The sequence below is a fragment of the Trichoplusia ni genome, chromosome 26 (assembly GCF_003590095.1).
Source record: "Trichoplusia ni isolate ovarian cell line Hi5 chromosome 26, tn1, whole genome shotgun sequence".
NCBI lineage: Eukaryota > Metazoa > Arthropoda > Insecta > Lepidoptera > Noctuidae > Trichoplusia > Trichoplusia ni.
Genome location: NC_039503.1, coordinates 2,572,387 through 2,588,104, shown reverse-complemented (window position 1 = coordinate 2,588,104; position 15,718 = coordinate 2,572,387). Strand labels below are relative to the sequence as shown.

The window sequence follows — 15,718 nt, the reverse complement described above, 5'->3', positions numbered from 1 at the left end:
TGTAGCTTAGTTCAAAATCATGCCACTGCACTAATTGACGCTAACGTCAAGATTCCGAGCTTCGACTATCTCAATTCGAACATTTGATATATCTATAATCTTGTAATACACAGTGATTTTTTAGTCGTCTTACAAAAGCAGCCCAGTTCATGTATCCAATGACTAGAACATGTTCAGGATAAAATAGGTATTTATGAGATTTGAATAAATTTAAAATGCAATTTTTATTCAACGCCTAGGGGTATTTTACGTCGAATACATGAACTGGGCTGCTTTTGTAAGACGACTAAAAAATCACCGTGTAGATCTGTTTAGTCCGTCAGAGAGGTTTCCAAAAAATATTGTATAAGTATTTTTTTATTTTATACACATATTTTATGACATAACAAGCACTGAAGGTAGTGGGGCCTAAAAACATCACTTGCTAGTAAAGAGCGTACTGGTAAGTGACGTCACACGAGATTTTAAATCACTGTATCCCCTTTATTTATTTGTTTACGAGATAAAATAAAAAATAAGTATTCAATATATTTTGGAAATATCTCTGATGATGATTTTTTTTAGTTAAATACCCTATTATCATCTTAGGTCAGAATTGATATAAGAGAGAGATTATAGTTTTCTTGAAGACTTGTACATAAGTTTAAAATTTCCGAGTTTTTCTAATACAAATATTTTTTTTAAAGGCGACAAAATTTGATGATCTCATAAAAGAAAATCGTATTCTTTTTGGTAAGTTGTATCGCTGTATTATTTTCCAACGATCTGACTGGCGATTAAAAAAAAAAAACAAATGTATTTTTTTAAATACCCTTTCGCTTTTGATGTTTTTCCTTTGCACAATTATTATTTATTTTCTAATTTAGCCCGGTGTAGTATATTTTTTTTTCTGTTGTGTATATTATTTGACAGTTTCGTTAATTTTGCCAATTTTTTTTATTAGATTTTCTCTTATTTATCTGAAATATAAAATAGATTTATCATGTTCACAAAAAACATAAATGAATAATCAATTAATCTATGACTTATTAAATACATTTTACAAAACGAAACTGTCAAATTATATTTCCAAAATGCACTTGCGAGTGACGAAGATAAATTTACGACCTTAGGGGTATTTTTTGACAGCTGTCAGGCATCTGTCATCCGTTGACAGATCGATGAATAGAATGTCGGTATAAGTTGCGTTTTTATATTGAATCATATGAATTGACTATATTGATGTTTTAGGATTTATAAATGACTATATGAAGTGAAGCTATTGTTGAAGTGCAAAAGGGATGGAGCTATCTATCTGTGTATATCTGTCTCTTTTGCACGGGAACTGTTATATGTGACCCTGAATTTTATCACGGAACATTATTATGAAATTTTTAATATCTACTTTTTGTATTGAAGCCTAGTTTTTGTTGCTTAAACAGAAATATGAAGACCATACAATACGTTGAAATCTCGTGTGACGTGTGACGTCATTTGTCAGTACACTTCTACCAATAAGTGACGTTATTAGACACCCCACTTTTATACCTTTCAATATCTTTGATCAGTTTTATCTTTTTATTATTTGTTGGTTTACTAAAGGACTAGTTGTAATATTTTTCTCTTGATAAATAAAAGTCTCGAATTTTCTCGATAAACTGTCAAAGCTCCTAAGGTCAGAGTGATTATTTGTATGTATTTACATTTTAGTTATGTATTTTATGATTATATATAAAAAATATTTTATTTCGAATAAAATCATTGTTTTATGTATCTTATAAGTAATATAAATGTCTTTATTTTTTAAACTAATTTTTTGACTAAACTTTTATGGAGGTTTTGACGATTTTCCGCGGGGTTTTTTTAATTGTTATTTTTTTTTGGATTTGACTTTGAATGGGCGTGCAGTTTTCGATGTGAAAGTACGTCGTTTCAAAGTTATAGCTTGGACTTTGAGAGGTATTCTCTGGCCTCTACCTAAATTATTGACCATAGTTACATGTTTTTCAAATGTGTGTGTGCATAATTATTGTTGTTAAATTGCTAACTGGTATAGCGATAAATTAGCAATTTGAGAGCAATGATTTGTTCATTTTTTGCTGGAAATTCAGAATCTTTGTCCTTTGTAAAGTTTTGAGTAATAATAATTAATAAAACCCTGCAGAAAATAATTAAAACATTATTATAATAATTTAAGAAAACGACAAAAACGCACCGATCTTTAAATGTCCATGTGCGTTGACAGAAAGTTGATGTTCTCAACGGAAATGGTCTAAACTCAACATATATAGCTATCTTTCGTAGCCCACCGTTGGGCATAAGCCTCTCCTTCGCACCCAGTGCAACAACCCATCAACATTTCCGGGAATAAAGCAATCAGGCTTCTGACAGTTTTTAAATTATAGCAACACTAAATTATGGTGTTGCCCAGTTCCAAAAAAATATGTTACGTCGGACCATTTCTGTATAGACATCAATGTTCTACCATATCTGCAAATTAAATAAATTATTTAGCATTATTTTTTGTTTTAAGCTCTTAATGTTCCTAGATTCGTATTTTTTTTATTTATAAGCTCATTTTGTTGAAATATCAGCACTGGATGTCGGTGCGTCGGTTTTGTCACGCGTTTGGGGGACTCAAAATTAGGCCAATATTCAAATCGTTTTTCAAAATTAATAGAAAAAAAAATACCCACGTTTTCAATTGTCACTTCATTCAAATTTTATCAAAATCGGTCCAGCCGTTTTTATCATTGCAAATTGCATTGTCGCCGGGTTTGAAGCTACCCTGAAAATTTCAGCCTGCTAGCTTATCGGGAAGTGCCTCGAATTTGAGTTGCAAAAATCCTACCGGAATGACAAACAAACAAGAAAGTGAGTGTATAAAAACGTGTGCAAAATCTACATATAAAATTTCAGCCCCGAACAGAACCAAGGAGTAGAAGTATCTTCAAATTACAAAAATGCTTTGATACATTTATTTCATTCTATTTTGGGCTAATTAATTTTCTATGCAATACCTAAATATGATTTGATTATATTCAAGAATCCTTGCTCTGTTTGGATCGAGCTATTCTGAACGATATTGGATCTTTCATACAGAGTTTTGATCAGCTGATGTTAACCTTGTATGGGACCCACTATGACATTTGTGTTTTTGAAATATGGCTTTCATAAAAAAAATTGTCCACGAAGATAAGTATTCATTGTTCAAAAGACCTCATTTACACGTTGGCATAATGCGAGTTCCCCAAACGCTTGGCAAGTCAGTTTTTTTTCAAGTTCCGAAGCGCAACAGAATTTTTGTGTCAGAGGTGAGTTTATAAATTCCTTGTGCATCGGAATAAGCATTTATTCATGTTTATTAAATTATATCGATATTCAGACATTGTCGCGCGGTGACCACTGTGTTTAGTAATAGCGGGCTAGTGTTGGCGAAAGTTATCGATAAGAAAAGGTATATCGATAAATTTTGCACATCACTAGCGGAGGTGGAGATTTTTATGCAGAATTTTTAACCGTGACATAGTTGTTGTAGTTTCTTTTTTGTCATTCTGGTATTTTACATGTAGCATTAGGTATTTTTTTTTTCTTTGGGGTGTGTGGAAATCTGTAAAAAATAGATTTTACTAGAGATTTTTTGGAGCGGTAGTTCTTAAGTTATATGGGGCATCGCCCTGTCCATAGCTATGCGCAAATTTGGGTTCTTTTAGTGGCAATATAGTGCCAAAGTGGCACTCGACATCGGTACCTAGCGAAGCGAGTTATCACGCGCAACAAAAGTATTTCAACAAAAATATAAATGTGTATATAAAATCGAATTTTTGGATGACATTATTATTTTCAAATTTTTAATTATCTTTTTATTTAATCAAAAATCACTAAATGGACCCAAAAATTGTATAATATTACGGCGTTAAATTAATTAGGAAATAAGATAGGTGTAACACAAAATAGATTTCAACAATGCAAAAAAAAAGTTTTTTAAAAAATATTATAATTATTAATTATTATTTTTTCGTTTATTTGATTAATTAATCTACATGTAGTGTGAGGTTGTATCTTGTTTACGATTAAGGTATAATTATTATTTCCTATAATTTTGTGAGGTAGATAAATAAATATTTTTTTCGTATCTTATTAATATAATGTTTATATACATACATAAATAGTTATTATATATTAAAGATATTGCTAGTTTTATTTATATACCCCTAATTAAGTACATAAGGGTCGACGGATACTGGTGCAGGGTATTTATCAAGAAATGTACCTGAAGTAACTTTTTCTTTTAAAAGAAAACTTAGTCCCACACTAAAGAATTTAATTCTTATGTCGCGGGGGGGTTTCACAGAAAATCAAGTCGACACGCTCAAATACTTATTGCAATTCAGTTATCAGCTATAAATATTTAGAGGTGAACCTATTCTAGTTTCGAATGCTAAGTCGAAGCATATTTATCTCAACTTATTAACAGAGATTATAAGACTAGATAAAAAAATAGAAGTTAGAAATAAGAAGTTTAACAGGCCTAAAAAGCAAGTTTTCAAATCCAATTTCTTTTTTCATAAAAAAAAAACGAGGAATAACTCTGAAATTCGATCGTCATGTTCTTTTTTTCTTAAGTGGCTTAAGAAGCTCTGTAGCATAATATAGTTACCGGCACGGAAAAGTGGGGATCGCTTTGCACATCGTAAAATAAAACTCCAACCCATTGTGCATGCTCGTCGTCTTGTGGTGTATGCAACTACAGCAAACAACGAATTTCAACCAATCACGAGTGTCGACTATGACGCAATGCGCTGTGGGCCAATCATGGCACTTGAGTCCGCCCCGCGGCTCACTTCATACCGCAAAAGGGACCTAAAAAATCACTTCTGCGCAGGTGAAGGTCAGCGCTCAAGATCCGTGCCGGTAACTTATTTTTGTCGCTGGGAAAAAATGCTGTTACGCAACCCCTTCCCGCCGGGGGGCGAGAGAGGGGTATGTGGGACTCCCCGGTGAACGGCGTTCCCGGTATACCCACTAAAAAGACCCAGCGGCACTCCTACCTCGCCTGAGTGGAGGGGGCCTGGGAGTTTATGTCGTCCAGTCCTCCACCGGCGAATGCCTGCCTTGCGGCAAGCCAACCGGTACCTATACCAACATATAAGGTAGACCCTGAAGCTAAGTAAAATTACCAAAATACATCTAAAAATAAAACTCCAAACTGGACTGAAGCTCATTTATTACTGAAGTGTACAAGTCAGCTGCTACTGCACTTGATGTGATGCGTGAGACTGTGCGACACTAGGGACCTTTTGTTCTTGAAGATGAGGAGGCACTCGTCACATTGGTGCAGGCCAGAGTGTTCAGCCAAGTGCTCCTCCAGCCTCTCCCGGGACTCCAGGTACTGGCCGCAGACTGGACGGGGTAATGACGAATAAGGGGTAAGCAAATCTAAATACAAGGCCTAAGATTGGGGCTATATAGTAATAGGCCGTACAATGGTGGTCTATTGGTTATTGGCCTTTACTGCTATAGTGCAGTGGAGGTTGTGGGTCTGATTCCCACTTAGGAGAAATGTGTTAAAAATATAGACATTCATTTGTTTTGGGTCTAATGTAATTTATCTACAAGGAGCGACTGTCTATCTGACCTCCTTAACCCAGTTTCCTGGGCAACACGATACCCCTTAGGAAACATCCTCGTTTCATCCTCTTTTATAACACTTCATTTTTGTCAGTTTCTCTGACCCCAACTCATCTAAACACAATTAAAACCGTCCATTTTTATTACGCATTACCCCATTTTTTCGTGTTACCCCAACTCACCAGAGCACAGGTTATCAATACTATCGCCGTGCGCGTTCCGCACGTGTATCGCGAGGTTCCTCGCGACCGCGTACTTCTTGGGGCAACGGCTGCACTGGAATTTCTGCGGCCGATGCGGCTTTATAAAGGTGTTCGCAAATGGCACAGGACTCTTTTTGGGTTGACGAGATCTGGTTGTCAGAGGGATGGTGGTAGTTAGAAATTATAAATAATTTTGTCTAAATATCGTAAAATTTAGAAGTATGAATAGCAACCTAGTTTTTTACAATTTAGACCATTTCGGACTGTGGCACTTAGAACGCAGTCCGACCTAGAACGGCATGCAACTATGTGTTGGAAAGTGGAAACCAAGAATACTCACTCGGGACCAACATCCTCGCTCAGGGATCGTTCTAAATTCTTAGAAACAAACTTCTTGAATTTAGACCCTTACTGTAAGGGATTACGCTTACACATTCACCATCCTTACATTCACGAGCGCAGTTTCCTCAAGCCCCGTACACCAAGCGTTACCCCATCTCAACTAGATCTGCCCCATCTCACCTAGTCCTACCCCATCTCACCAAGACTTACCCCATCTCACCAAAACCTCACCATCTCGCCTAGATTTACCCCCTCACCTAGACCCACCTCACCTGGACTTGGCCCTCAGGTCGGCTTTGGCGTGCAACTCGAGGTGCTCCTTCATCATGCTGGCCGGCATCACGATGTTGCACTTCCTGCAGACCGAGCCCTTCAGCTCGCCGTTCTTCTTGCAGCGGGAACATATGAACGTCTTATAGCCGTCGTTCGGGACTAACATTGGGTATCTGAAAGATAATATTACCAAAAAGGGGTCCACGCGAAAAAACGCTTCAAAAAAATTTAAATATTTAGATGATGCAACGGTTTACTCACGCGTATTTATCGGGATCGCCCGACTAGTTTCGGACCTAACCGGAGTCCTAAATCATGAGCTGACGAGAAAGTGTGCGTCATGATTAAGGTCTACGTTGGTACCGAAACTGGTTTGGCTTCTCGTGAATAACCGCTGATTCAATAAAAACATACAACCGACCTCATATAAAAAACCCAAACTTGGTGAACTTTTGGGACCAAATGATAGCTAATTTACGTTAAATGAGAAACAAATCAACAAAATCGGTTCATCTAGTCCGAAATTCTGAGTTGTGAAACAAAAAAATTCAGACGAATTGAGAATTTTGAAGTCAGTTGAAAAATAGGAACCCGGTGATACCCGTCAAGAGTGGTAACTTAACAGCTTAATTCAATTTCTAATCATTCATCGGCCATTGTAAATAGCAGAATCGGGGCCCAGTTATTTGGCTGTACACCACATACCTTTGCCTACAAACTTCACAAGGAATATTAATTCTTTTTGATTTAGCCTCATTGGCGCCAAAACGTTTCCTGGCTTCTCGTCTCTTGGCCGAATCAAAAGGTTTTTTATTGATATCCTTTTCCTGTTTCGGCGAGAGTTTTATATCCGGTTGCATACAGAATTCCGATTTTAATGTCGTTGCGCTTGACGATACTGAAATACATAAATAAAAATATATATAACAGTAATATAGTTACTGAAAAACTACTTTAGCGACCGGCTGTTATGCAGAGAAATGACAATGAGGAAGGCTTTGAATATGGATGTGGATGGATATAGGTTTAAAGGATAAAAGAAGCCGATTCAATGACTGGCCTGTGGGTCTAGTGGCTTGTTGCCCTGACTGCATATCAGAGCTCGTGGAATCTACTTCCACTCAGGACAAATATTTGTGAGATGAGCACGATTATTTATTCTGTGTATGGAAGTATTTTTTCTATTATTATGCGTGTACTCACTTAAACTGAGGGGTATTGTGCCCAGGTAACTGGTTTGAGGAGATCAGATAGGCAGTCGCTCCTTATAAAATACTAGTACTTAGCTGCATCCTGTTAGACTGGAAGCCGACCCCAAAATAATTGTTGTACCAGGCTAGGCTGACGATAATGGTGTTGATGTATGTATTTATAGAAACATGTACCTAAGTACGTTGATGTTTTTTCGAGTACTCATAACACAAGCTCTACTTAGTATAACACTAGATGGCGTTGTGTGAAAGTAGTGGAATATAATAGTACTAGCTTTTCGCCCGCGGCTTCGCCCGCGTCGAGGTCGGTTATATCGCGTTTCCAAGAGAACTCTTCAAAAGTCCGGGATAAAAACTATCCCATGTTCTTTCTCAAGGTCAACTCTACCTCTGTCCCAAATTTCATTAAAATCTGTTCAGTGGTTTAGACGTGAAACCGTAACAGACAGACAGAGTTACTTTCGCATTATAATATTAGTAAGGATGATCATTATAACACTCACTGTCACTCGGCGACTGATCAAAGGCGGCGTGCACGAGCGCTCGGAACCGCTCCGTGCTCCTCAACGCGCGCACGCACCACTCACAAATCATGCAGTCTGATGGAGATACCTATACACAAAGCGTGATAATACTACAGACAGTACGGACATGCCGAAATAAGAGTGAAATAATACTGCTTTTTGTCACTGGCAAGGGTTTAGTATAGGCGGGTAGGCAGCGGGATTATCGAAAGTGGTGACCGGGGCGGACCGCCTCTCCCCCCCCCCCTAGCTACGCCACTGGCGCTACACGAAGCGCAAAGGAAGGAACATGGGAGGGTTTTGGTCAGTAGAAGTCTGACAGTCCCGGGATCGGGAGGAGTCATTTGATGATTTTCTTCCCAAGATTGGGAATAATTATTCCAGAAGCTTTACCTTATTTAAAGGTCTACGTATAGCATTAGAAAGCGGTTATCTGATATGACTAGATTGAATTCCATCGGCTAGTCTCTTGGTCAAATCAAAATTTTTATTAATAGCCGTTTCCTGTTTCGACGTGAGTTATGGTCCATTTAGACGTTGCGTGAAATATCGTGCAAGTTGCTAATAGATTGTGCATCAGCGCAGCTCGAGCATCTAATGTGACGTATGATCACCAGCAATGTATTACAACTTGCGTGATATTTCTCGCATAGTCTAAACAGGCTGATGTGACTATGCAGATAGCCTGATGTGACTATGAAGAATCTATTAACCTACTCGCTATTAGCGATAAGACCATTGTACCCTAACACTATATTTTTTAAGAAGTATTGCTGTAATTTCATGGTGTAAAAAAATCAAAAGGTATTTGTTCAAATTAGGCTACTAAGTAGCACTTTTTAAGGTCAGATTACATTGGACAGAACCCAGTTTCGCCCACCATTCACCGCTTCCTAAGTGCTTTTGCTGTGAGAGAAGAAACGGCGCAACAAACTCTGCAGCAGCACGCTGTCATTCAGTTATGCATATAAAATAATAACAAAATAAGTGTGTAGGTGCCGTGCCACACAAACAAATATTTGTGGTTGCTGTATCTATCTACAAGAAAGAATATCCTAATCTAATCTATGATAAGTTACCTTAACACCAAAACAGTCATACAAGAGATGATCGTATCGTTCCTCTATTCCCTCCCACACGTAAGTGTCCCCAAAGTATCGGAGGCTGGTATCCCCACCGCAGAGCCGGCAACACCGTCCCGGGATGACGTCTCCATCGCCTGAAGCGTGCGAGTGTAAGGCGATCTTGTCCTGGAATCGTGGACTCGATAGATATTATATTTATATATTTAGAAATGTATGTTTATCAGTTGTCTAGTATTCATAATACAAGCTATGCCTATTTCTCAAAAGACGGAAAGGGGCGATTTATTTAGGCTCTACCATCTGTCCGTCAGCTACAATTGTGACCATATATACGATAATTAGAATATTTTCTTACAGATCTAATGATCCTGTAATTATTCGATACAAAAATTTATAAACAGCGAATCAGGGGTGACAGTCTCTCGCATGCCTTGGTTAGCCATCGTCCACTAATCTGTCCAGGTTAGGCTCAAAATGGCTAAAACCTACAGGTCTCTTTCTCTTCTGTTCTAAGGGCCTATAGAAGTACAAACGCTTCAGACACCACATCATTGCAGTTATGGATGCGGAACAGCGTATAACACGGCGAAAATATTTCCCAAGATTTTTGTCTTGGGTAAAACGAAAGTACAAAAATCCTAGAAATATTCTACCACATAAATTACAATCGATAAAAAAAAAACTACTTGACTTTCATATTTTTAGTAGCCGACGTTTATATTTCATAGAAATATTGTAAAAAAATGTTTATAAGTTTTACTCACATCCTTAAATAATTCTTGCAATTTTCTTGACGTATATAAGACATTCATATCGTTCGCCGAATTAATGTAATTATTGAACAACTATTAATCTAAAGTAGTAAAAAAAAGACGAAAACCACTCATAATTTTGTCACGACAAACAGGTGCGCTCGAATTACTGCTATTATTGCATTTGAAAAACATAAAAGAAATAAACAATCATAGCTGCCTAACAATTCATTTTAAATATGGCTCCATTTTTTCCACACTAAGGAAATAGTCATAAAACCTATTCATTAAGTTATGGTAAACGTGAGAGTTCAAAACAGCGTAACATATATTTTTTTTGTGACTTATTTAAAGATTTTGAAATATTGTATGTTTACAAAAACCAGAAAAATACTGATCGCTGGAATTGGATTGTAAAAGTTATGAATTTTACTAAAAGTTGCATAGACTAAGTTGCATTATAGTATCGGCCTCCTTTTATTCCAAAATAATTTAGAATATAAAATCAATTTGTTTTTTTTTAATGTTATGGCAACATTAAATTAGAATGCTTAACATTTGCAATTTATGAATTGGAACGCTATCGTGACATGGTGTCCAGGTGTCACAGTTGCTGAGTTGAGAGTTCTCATGTCAACATTAACTGATCGATCTCATTTATTCTTTAAATTGTTCTTTACAGACGATTACAGTGTATAAACAACATAGTTTTAAAAGTTAAAAGGCTGTATTTTACCTGGGTGTTTATTCAAGACTAACCAATGTAAGGTGACTGAGAAAACCCAGAGCAAACAAAAACATCATTTCTCTACGTCCTTACTTACTAAAAAGGCCCAAAAATGGGTGGAAAAGCAGAAAAGGGTACTCCAAAGTACATAGCGAACAAAATAAAAGCTAAAGGCTTGCAGAAATTAAGATGGTATTGTCAGATGTGTGCAAAACAATGCCGAGATGAGAATGGTTTTAAATGCCATACAATGTCAGAATCTCACCAGCGACAGCTTCTATTATTTGCTGATAACGCCAATAAGTACATCGATGAGTTCTCCAAGGAGTTTGCTGATGGATATTTGGAGCTACTTTCCCGCCAGTTTGGTACAAAACGTGTTAATGCTAACAAGGTCTATCAGGAATATATTTCTCACAGGTTCGACTTTAAATATGTTTTGTAAACATTTTGCAATACTTCTTTACATTATTTGTCATTGTCGGATTGTTTGCTGACTATTGCCCTTGTACTGTTTTAATTGGTTTAGGTGCAATTCATTTTTTTCTACCGTGGTCAGCATACCAGTCAATCATTGTGCTATCACCTTTTCTTTCACACAATCTATCCAACTGTTTTGCCTACTTCTTCCTCTCCACCCATCCGCATGTAAAATCGTATCTCTTTAAGTAATATGCAATTGGCCTGTTGGTCTAGTAGTTACTGTCCCTGACTGCTATACCAGAGGGTGTGGGTTTGATTTCCACCTAGGAGAAAGGTTGTGTGATGAGCACGATCATTTGTTCCCTGGGTGTGATTTATCTATATTATGTACCATTTAGAAATATATAAGTATGTTTATCAGTTGTCTTGTACTCATAATACAAGTTCGGATTAGATTGAGACTAGATGGTGTTGTGTGAAAGTTGTGGCATATAATTACTAGCTGTTGCCTGCAACTTCGTCCGCGTGGTTAGAAGATATATGTTATGATTTATATCTACCCTGTTTTTTCCACATTTTCCATTATATCTATTAGTCACAGCGCGATAGTTTATAGCCTAAAACCTTCCTCGATGAATGATCTATTGAACACAGAAATAATTTTTCAATTTGAACCAGTAGTTCCTGAGATTAGCATGTTCAAACAAACAAACAAACTCTTCAGCTTTATATATTAGTATAGATTATAAATAATTGCATCATATCTCTGTATATAACCATAATAAGGCAAAGAATTCTCTTTCAAATTTTCACCAGTTTCAAACTTCTAAGTCAATATATTCACCTTAACTTCTTATGCCCTAGTATAATACAGTTAAATAATATTATAATTTCTCCTTCAGAGACCATCTCCACATGAACGCAACACAATGGGAAACCCTCACGGAGTTTGTGAAGTGGCTCGGACGGGAAGGCAAGTGTGTTGTTGATGAAACGGAAAAGGGATGGTTTGTGGCGTACATAGATAGAGATCCCGCTGCTATTGCAGCATTGGAATCTAAAGCTAAGAAGGAGAAGATGGATAAGGATGATCAGGTATTTTTATGTAGAATTATAATTTAAAGAAGTTTGTGAGATCCTCTGAAACTGCTTGACTGATTGTCATAAAATTTTATGTGCATATTACAACTATGTTTAACCCCCAAATTTTAAGTGGTTTCCACCCCTATTTTTTTATTAATTGTTAGATAATTCTTTTTTCTTATTTTTTTTAATAAAATAGCGTTGAAAATTAGATTAGAACCCAAAATTTTTACACCTCTATGATAAACCCCAAATTTTATGTCATTTATTTAGAAAATAATGTTTGCTGAGTCACCTAGTTATACTACATACATATGTATATAATAAGTTGGCATTCAATTGTATAAAAAAAGTAAAGACACACTGACTTGTTTCTGAGCCAAACTTGCCGCACATCAACTCATAACCCCATCAGCTCATCATTAGGAACTCTGGTTGGGTCTGAAACTAGTCAGGCAATACCGATAAATATGCTTGACATACCAAACTTGATACATTTGTCCTTAACACCAGGAAAGAATGCTGGAGTTCATACAAAAGCAAGTCGAAAGAGGAAGGAAGCAGTCCTCGAACGAGGCTCCCTCATATTCTGAGTTCAAGAGAGAGAGTAGCCAGGAGAAGGTTGTACTCAGTTTGAAGAGGAAGACGGAAGGTGAGTCATCATCATCCTAGCCTTTACCCATCTATGTTGTGGTCAGCTTCCAGTCTAACCGGATTCAGCTAAGTACCAGTGTTTCACAAGGAGCGACTGCCTATCTGACCTCCTCAACACAGTTACCTGAGCAACACGGTACCCCTTAGAACACTTACACACGAGCGGCATGTTTGTAGTGGTCGACGCGTTTCCGTTCCTATCATATACTAAAGATTGTTTCAATTATAATGGTCGGCACGAATCTTGAGCTCTGACCTTCACACGAGCGGAAGTGATTTTTTGTGTCCCTTTTGTGGTATGGTGATGAAGTGAGGCGCAGGGCGGACTCAAGTGCAGTGATTGTCCCGCAGCGCATCGCGTCATAGCCGGCATGAGGGACGAGTTGAAATTCGTTTTTTGCTGTAGTTGCATTGCATGCACCACAAGACGACGAGTACGCACAATTAATTGGCGTTTTATTTTATGTTGCGCAAAGCGATCCCCACTCTTCCGCTGAGCGCTCAAGATCCGTGCCGGTAACTATACAGAATATAATTGATTGATTGTTTCTATTACAGAAAAGAAGCCTGATACCCTACCAGCATCAGCACTTAAATTGAAAGAGAAGGAGAAGGAAAGAGAATCAGCCAAGAGGCAGAAAGAAGACAGCAGAAGTAGACAGTCCGCTCTAGATGATATTATTAAAATGGAGGAACGAGCTAAAGAGAGAGCTAATAGGTGAGAAAGAGTCATTTTAATAACTTATCCAATTAATATCAACAGCGAGTGGTATCTTTCAATGGCTCGACCGATTCTCTGTAGGTCTGAGAATCGGACAACATCTATTTTTCCTACGTTTTTATACACTCACTTTTCTTGTTTGTTTGTCGTTCCGGTTGGATTTTTGCAGCTCAATTTTGAGACACTTCCCGATAAGCTAGCAGGCTGAAATTTTCAGGATAGCTTCAAACCCGATGACAATGCAATTTACAAATATAAAAATGGCTTATTTTTAGGGGCATCTAAAAACCCGGGCTTTTAGATTTATTTTTTAATCTATTAATTATTTTATTGTTCCTCTTTCAGAAAAGACTACTGGCTATGTGAGAATATTGTAGTGAAAATAACAACAAAATCTTTGGGAGATAAATTCTATAAAAGAAAAGCGATTGTTGAACGAGTAGTGGACAAATACTGCGCTCATGTTAAACTTACCGAAGATAACGTAAAATTGAAATTAGACCAGGTTAGTTAACTTTTAAACTATATCTATACTAATATATAAAGCTGAAGAGTTTGTTTGTTTGATTGAACGCGCTAATCTCAGGAACTACTGGTCCAAATTGAAAAAATATTTTCGTGTTGAATAGACCATTAATCGAGGAAGGCTTTAGGCTATAAACTATCACGCTGCGACTAATAGGAAAATGTGAAAAAAACAGGTATAAATCATAACTTATATCTTCTATCCACGGGGACTAAGTCGCAGGCAACAGCTAGTTATGAATAAAGAGTGGCCTGTTGGTCTAGTGGTTAGTGACCCTGACTGGTAGACCGGAGGTCATGGGTTCGATTCTCATCCAGGACAAATGTTTGTGTAAAGAGCATTATCATTTGTTCTTTGTCTGAATCTGAACATTACAAGCTTTGCTTAGTTTGAGTCTAGATGGCGTTGTATGAAAGCTGTGAAATAATCTCGCCTAAACTATCTCCAATACAGCTATTTGAGTACACACGATATTTTTATAGCCTTTATTTATACACATAAAAAGCTTATTAAAAATTGTTTTTTTGTTACAGAATCACTTAGAAACCGTGATACCGTCGACGGGTCGCGCCGTCCGCTTCGTGAACGGCGCCTACCGGGGAGCTACCGGCACTCTGAGAGCCATCGATATAGATAATTACTGCTGTGATGTAGAGGTAACAATATTATTACTAATTTTGTACAATTAGATAAAACATCATCATCATCGGCCTAGCCTTTTCCCAACTATGTTGGGGTCGGCTTCCAGTCTAACCGGTTTCAGCTAAGTACCAGTGTTTTACAAGGAGCGACTGCCTATCTGACCTCTTCAAACCAGTTACCTGGGCAACACGATACCCCTTGGTTAGACTGGTTGTCAGACTTTCAAGTTTCTGACTACCTGGAACGACTGTCAAAGATGTATGAATAACAACCGGGACTCACGATTTAACGTGCCTTCCGAAACACGGAGGAACTCGTTATGACAAAGATGGTCACCCATCTACGGACCAACTGCGTCAAGCATAGCTTGACCTGTGATCAACTCACTTATGCTGGGGCCACATTAATGGGAAATGTCATTAATTATCGCTAACCATAAGTGTAGCCACAACACCACATTAGGCCATAGCCCAAGTGGTAGTACATCAAAAAATTAACGCAATAATTTTTGCGCTAATGGGCATTGACGTTAGCCACTATTGGGGCCCCCACATTACTGCATGTCAAAGAACTATGTCTTTCTATCTCTTCCTGATATTTCTATCCTTGTTTTTCAGTTTCTTACTAATTTGACAATATTTTCAACTAAAACATACTCTGTTTTTATTTCTAGATTTCCGAAGGTCCCCTAACCGGTCGCCTAGTGAAGAAAGTCCAATATGAAGATATAAGCAAGCTAGCGTCGTGATGAATATACAAGAAACACCAGCCTGTAACTGTCCCACTGCAGGCCTCTCATACAGAGAAGGAGCATTGATCACCATGCTTGTGAGTCCCACGGTGGGGCGCCATTACCGCAGTTGTTAATAACACCAGCCTGTGACTGTCCCACCGTCTCATACAGAGAACGAGCATTGATCACTATCATTATCATTTCTGATG

At 37.5% G+C, this 15,718-nt stretch overlaps 2 protein-coding genes across 2 annotated transcripts; one reads left to right on the top strand and one right to left on the bottom strand.

The window, feature by feature from the left end:
• Positions 1-5,189: 5,189 nt before the first annotated feature.
• LOC113505585 (zinc finger protein 569-like) lies at positions 5,190-10,332 on the bottom strand. Its single transcript, XM_026888372.1, has 7 exons — positions 10,013-10,332; positions 9,243-9,413; positions 8,143-8,251; positions 7,134-7,326; positions 6,428-6,601; positions 5,793-5,962; positions 5,190-5,382 (listed from the first exon to the last, which is right to left on the bottom strand). The coding sequence occupies exons 1-7, from the start codon at positions 10,058-10,060 to the stop codon at positions 5,225-5,227; spliced, it is 1,023 nt and encodes a 340-aa protein (XP_026744173.1). The 5' UTR covers positions 10,061-10,332; the 3' UTR covers positions 5,190-5,224.
• Positions 10,333-10,587: 255 nt separating this feature from the next.
• Positions 10,588-15,609, top strand: LOC113505584 (DNA/RNA-binding protein KIN17). The gene is made up of 7 exons (XM_026888371.1): positions 10,588-11,147; positions 12,053-12,245; positions 12,747-12,885; positions 13,446-13,605; positions 13,954-14,113; positions 14,668-14,790; positions 15,450-15,609. Exons 1-7 carry the CDS (start codon positions 10,840-10,842, stop codon positions 15,522-15,524), a joined length of 1,158 nt encoding a protein of 385 aa, XP_026744172.1. The 5' UTR covers positions 10,588-10,839; the 3' UTR covers positions 15,525-15,609.
• The last annotated feature ends 109 nt before the right edge of the window (positions 15,610-15,718 follow it).

Coding starts and splice junctions, on each gene's coding strand:
- LOC113505585 (XM_026888372.1), bottom strand. CDS start 10,060: ATGAATGTCTTATATACGTCAAGAAAATTGCAAGAATTATTTAAGGAT. Junction 8,252..9,242: donor ATGACTGTTTTGGTGTTAAG/GTAACTTATCAT, acceptor CTTTGTGTATAG/GTATCTCCATCAGACTGCAT. Junction 5,383..5,792: donor TATTGATAACCTGTGCTCTG/GTGAGTTGGGGT, acceptor TACCCCGTCCAG/TCTGCGGCCAGTACCTGGAG.
- LOC113505584 (XM_026888371.1), top strand. CDS start 10,840: ATGGGTGGAAAAGCAGAAAAGGGTACTCCAAAGTACATAGCGAACAAA. Junction 11,148..12,052: donor CAGGAATATATTTCTCACAG/GTTCGACTTTAA, acceptor TTTCTCCTTCAG/AGACCATCTCCACATGAACG. Junction 13,606..13,953: donor GCTAAAGAGAGAGCTAATAG/GTGAGAAAGAGT, acceptor TTCCTCTTTCAG/AAAAGACTACTGGCTATGTG.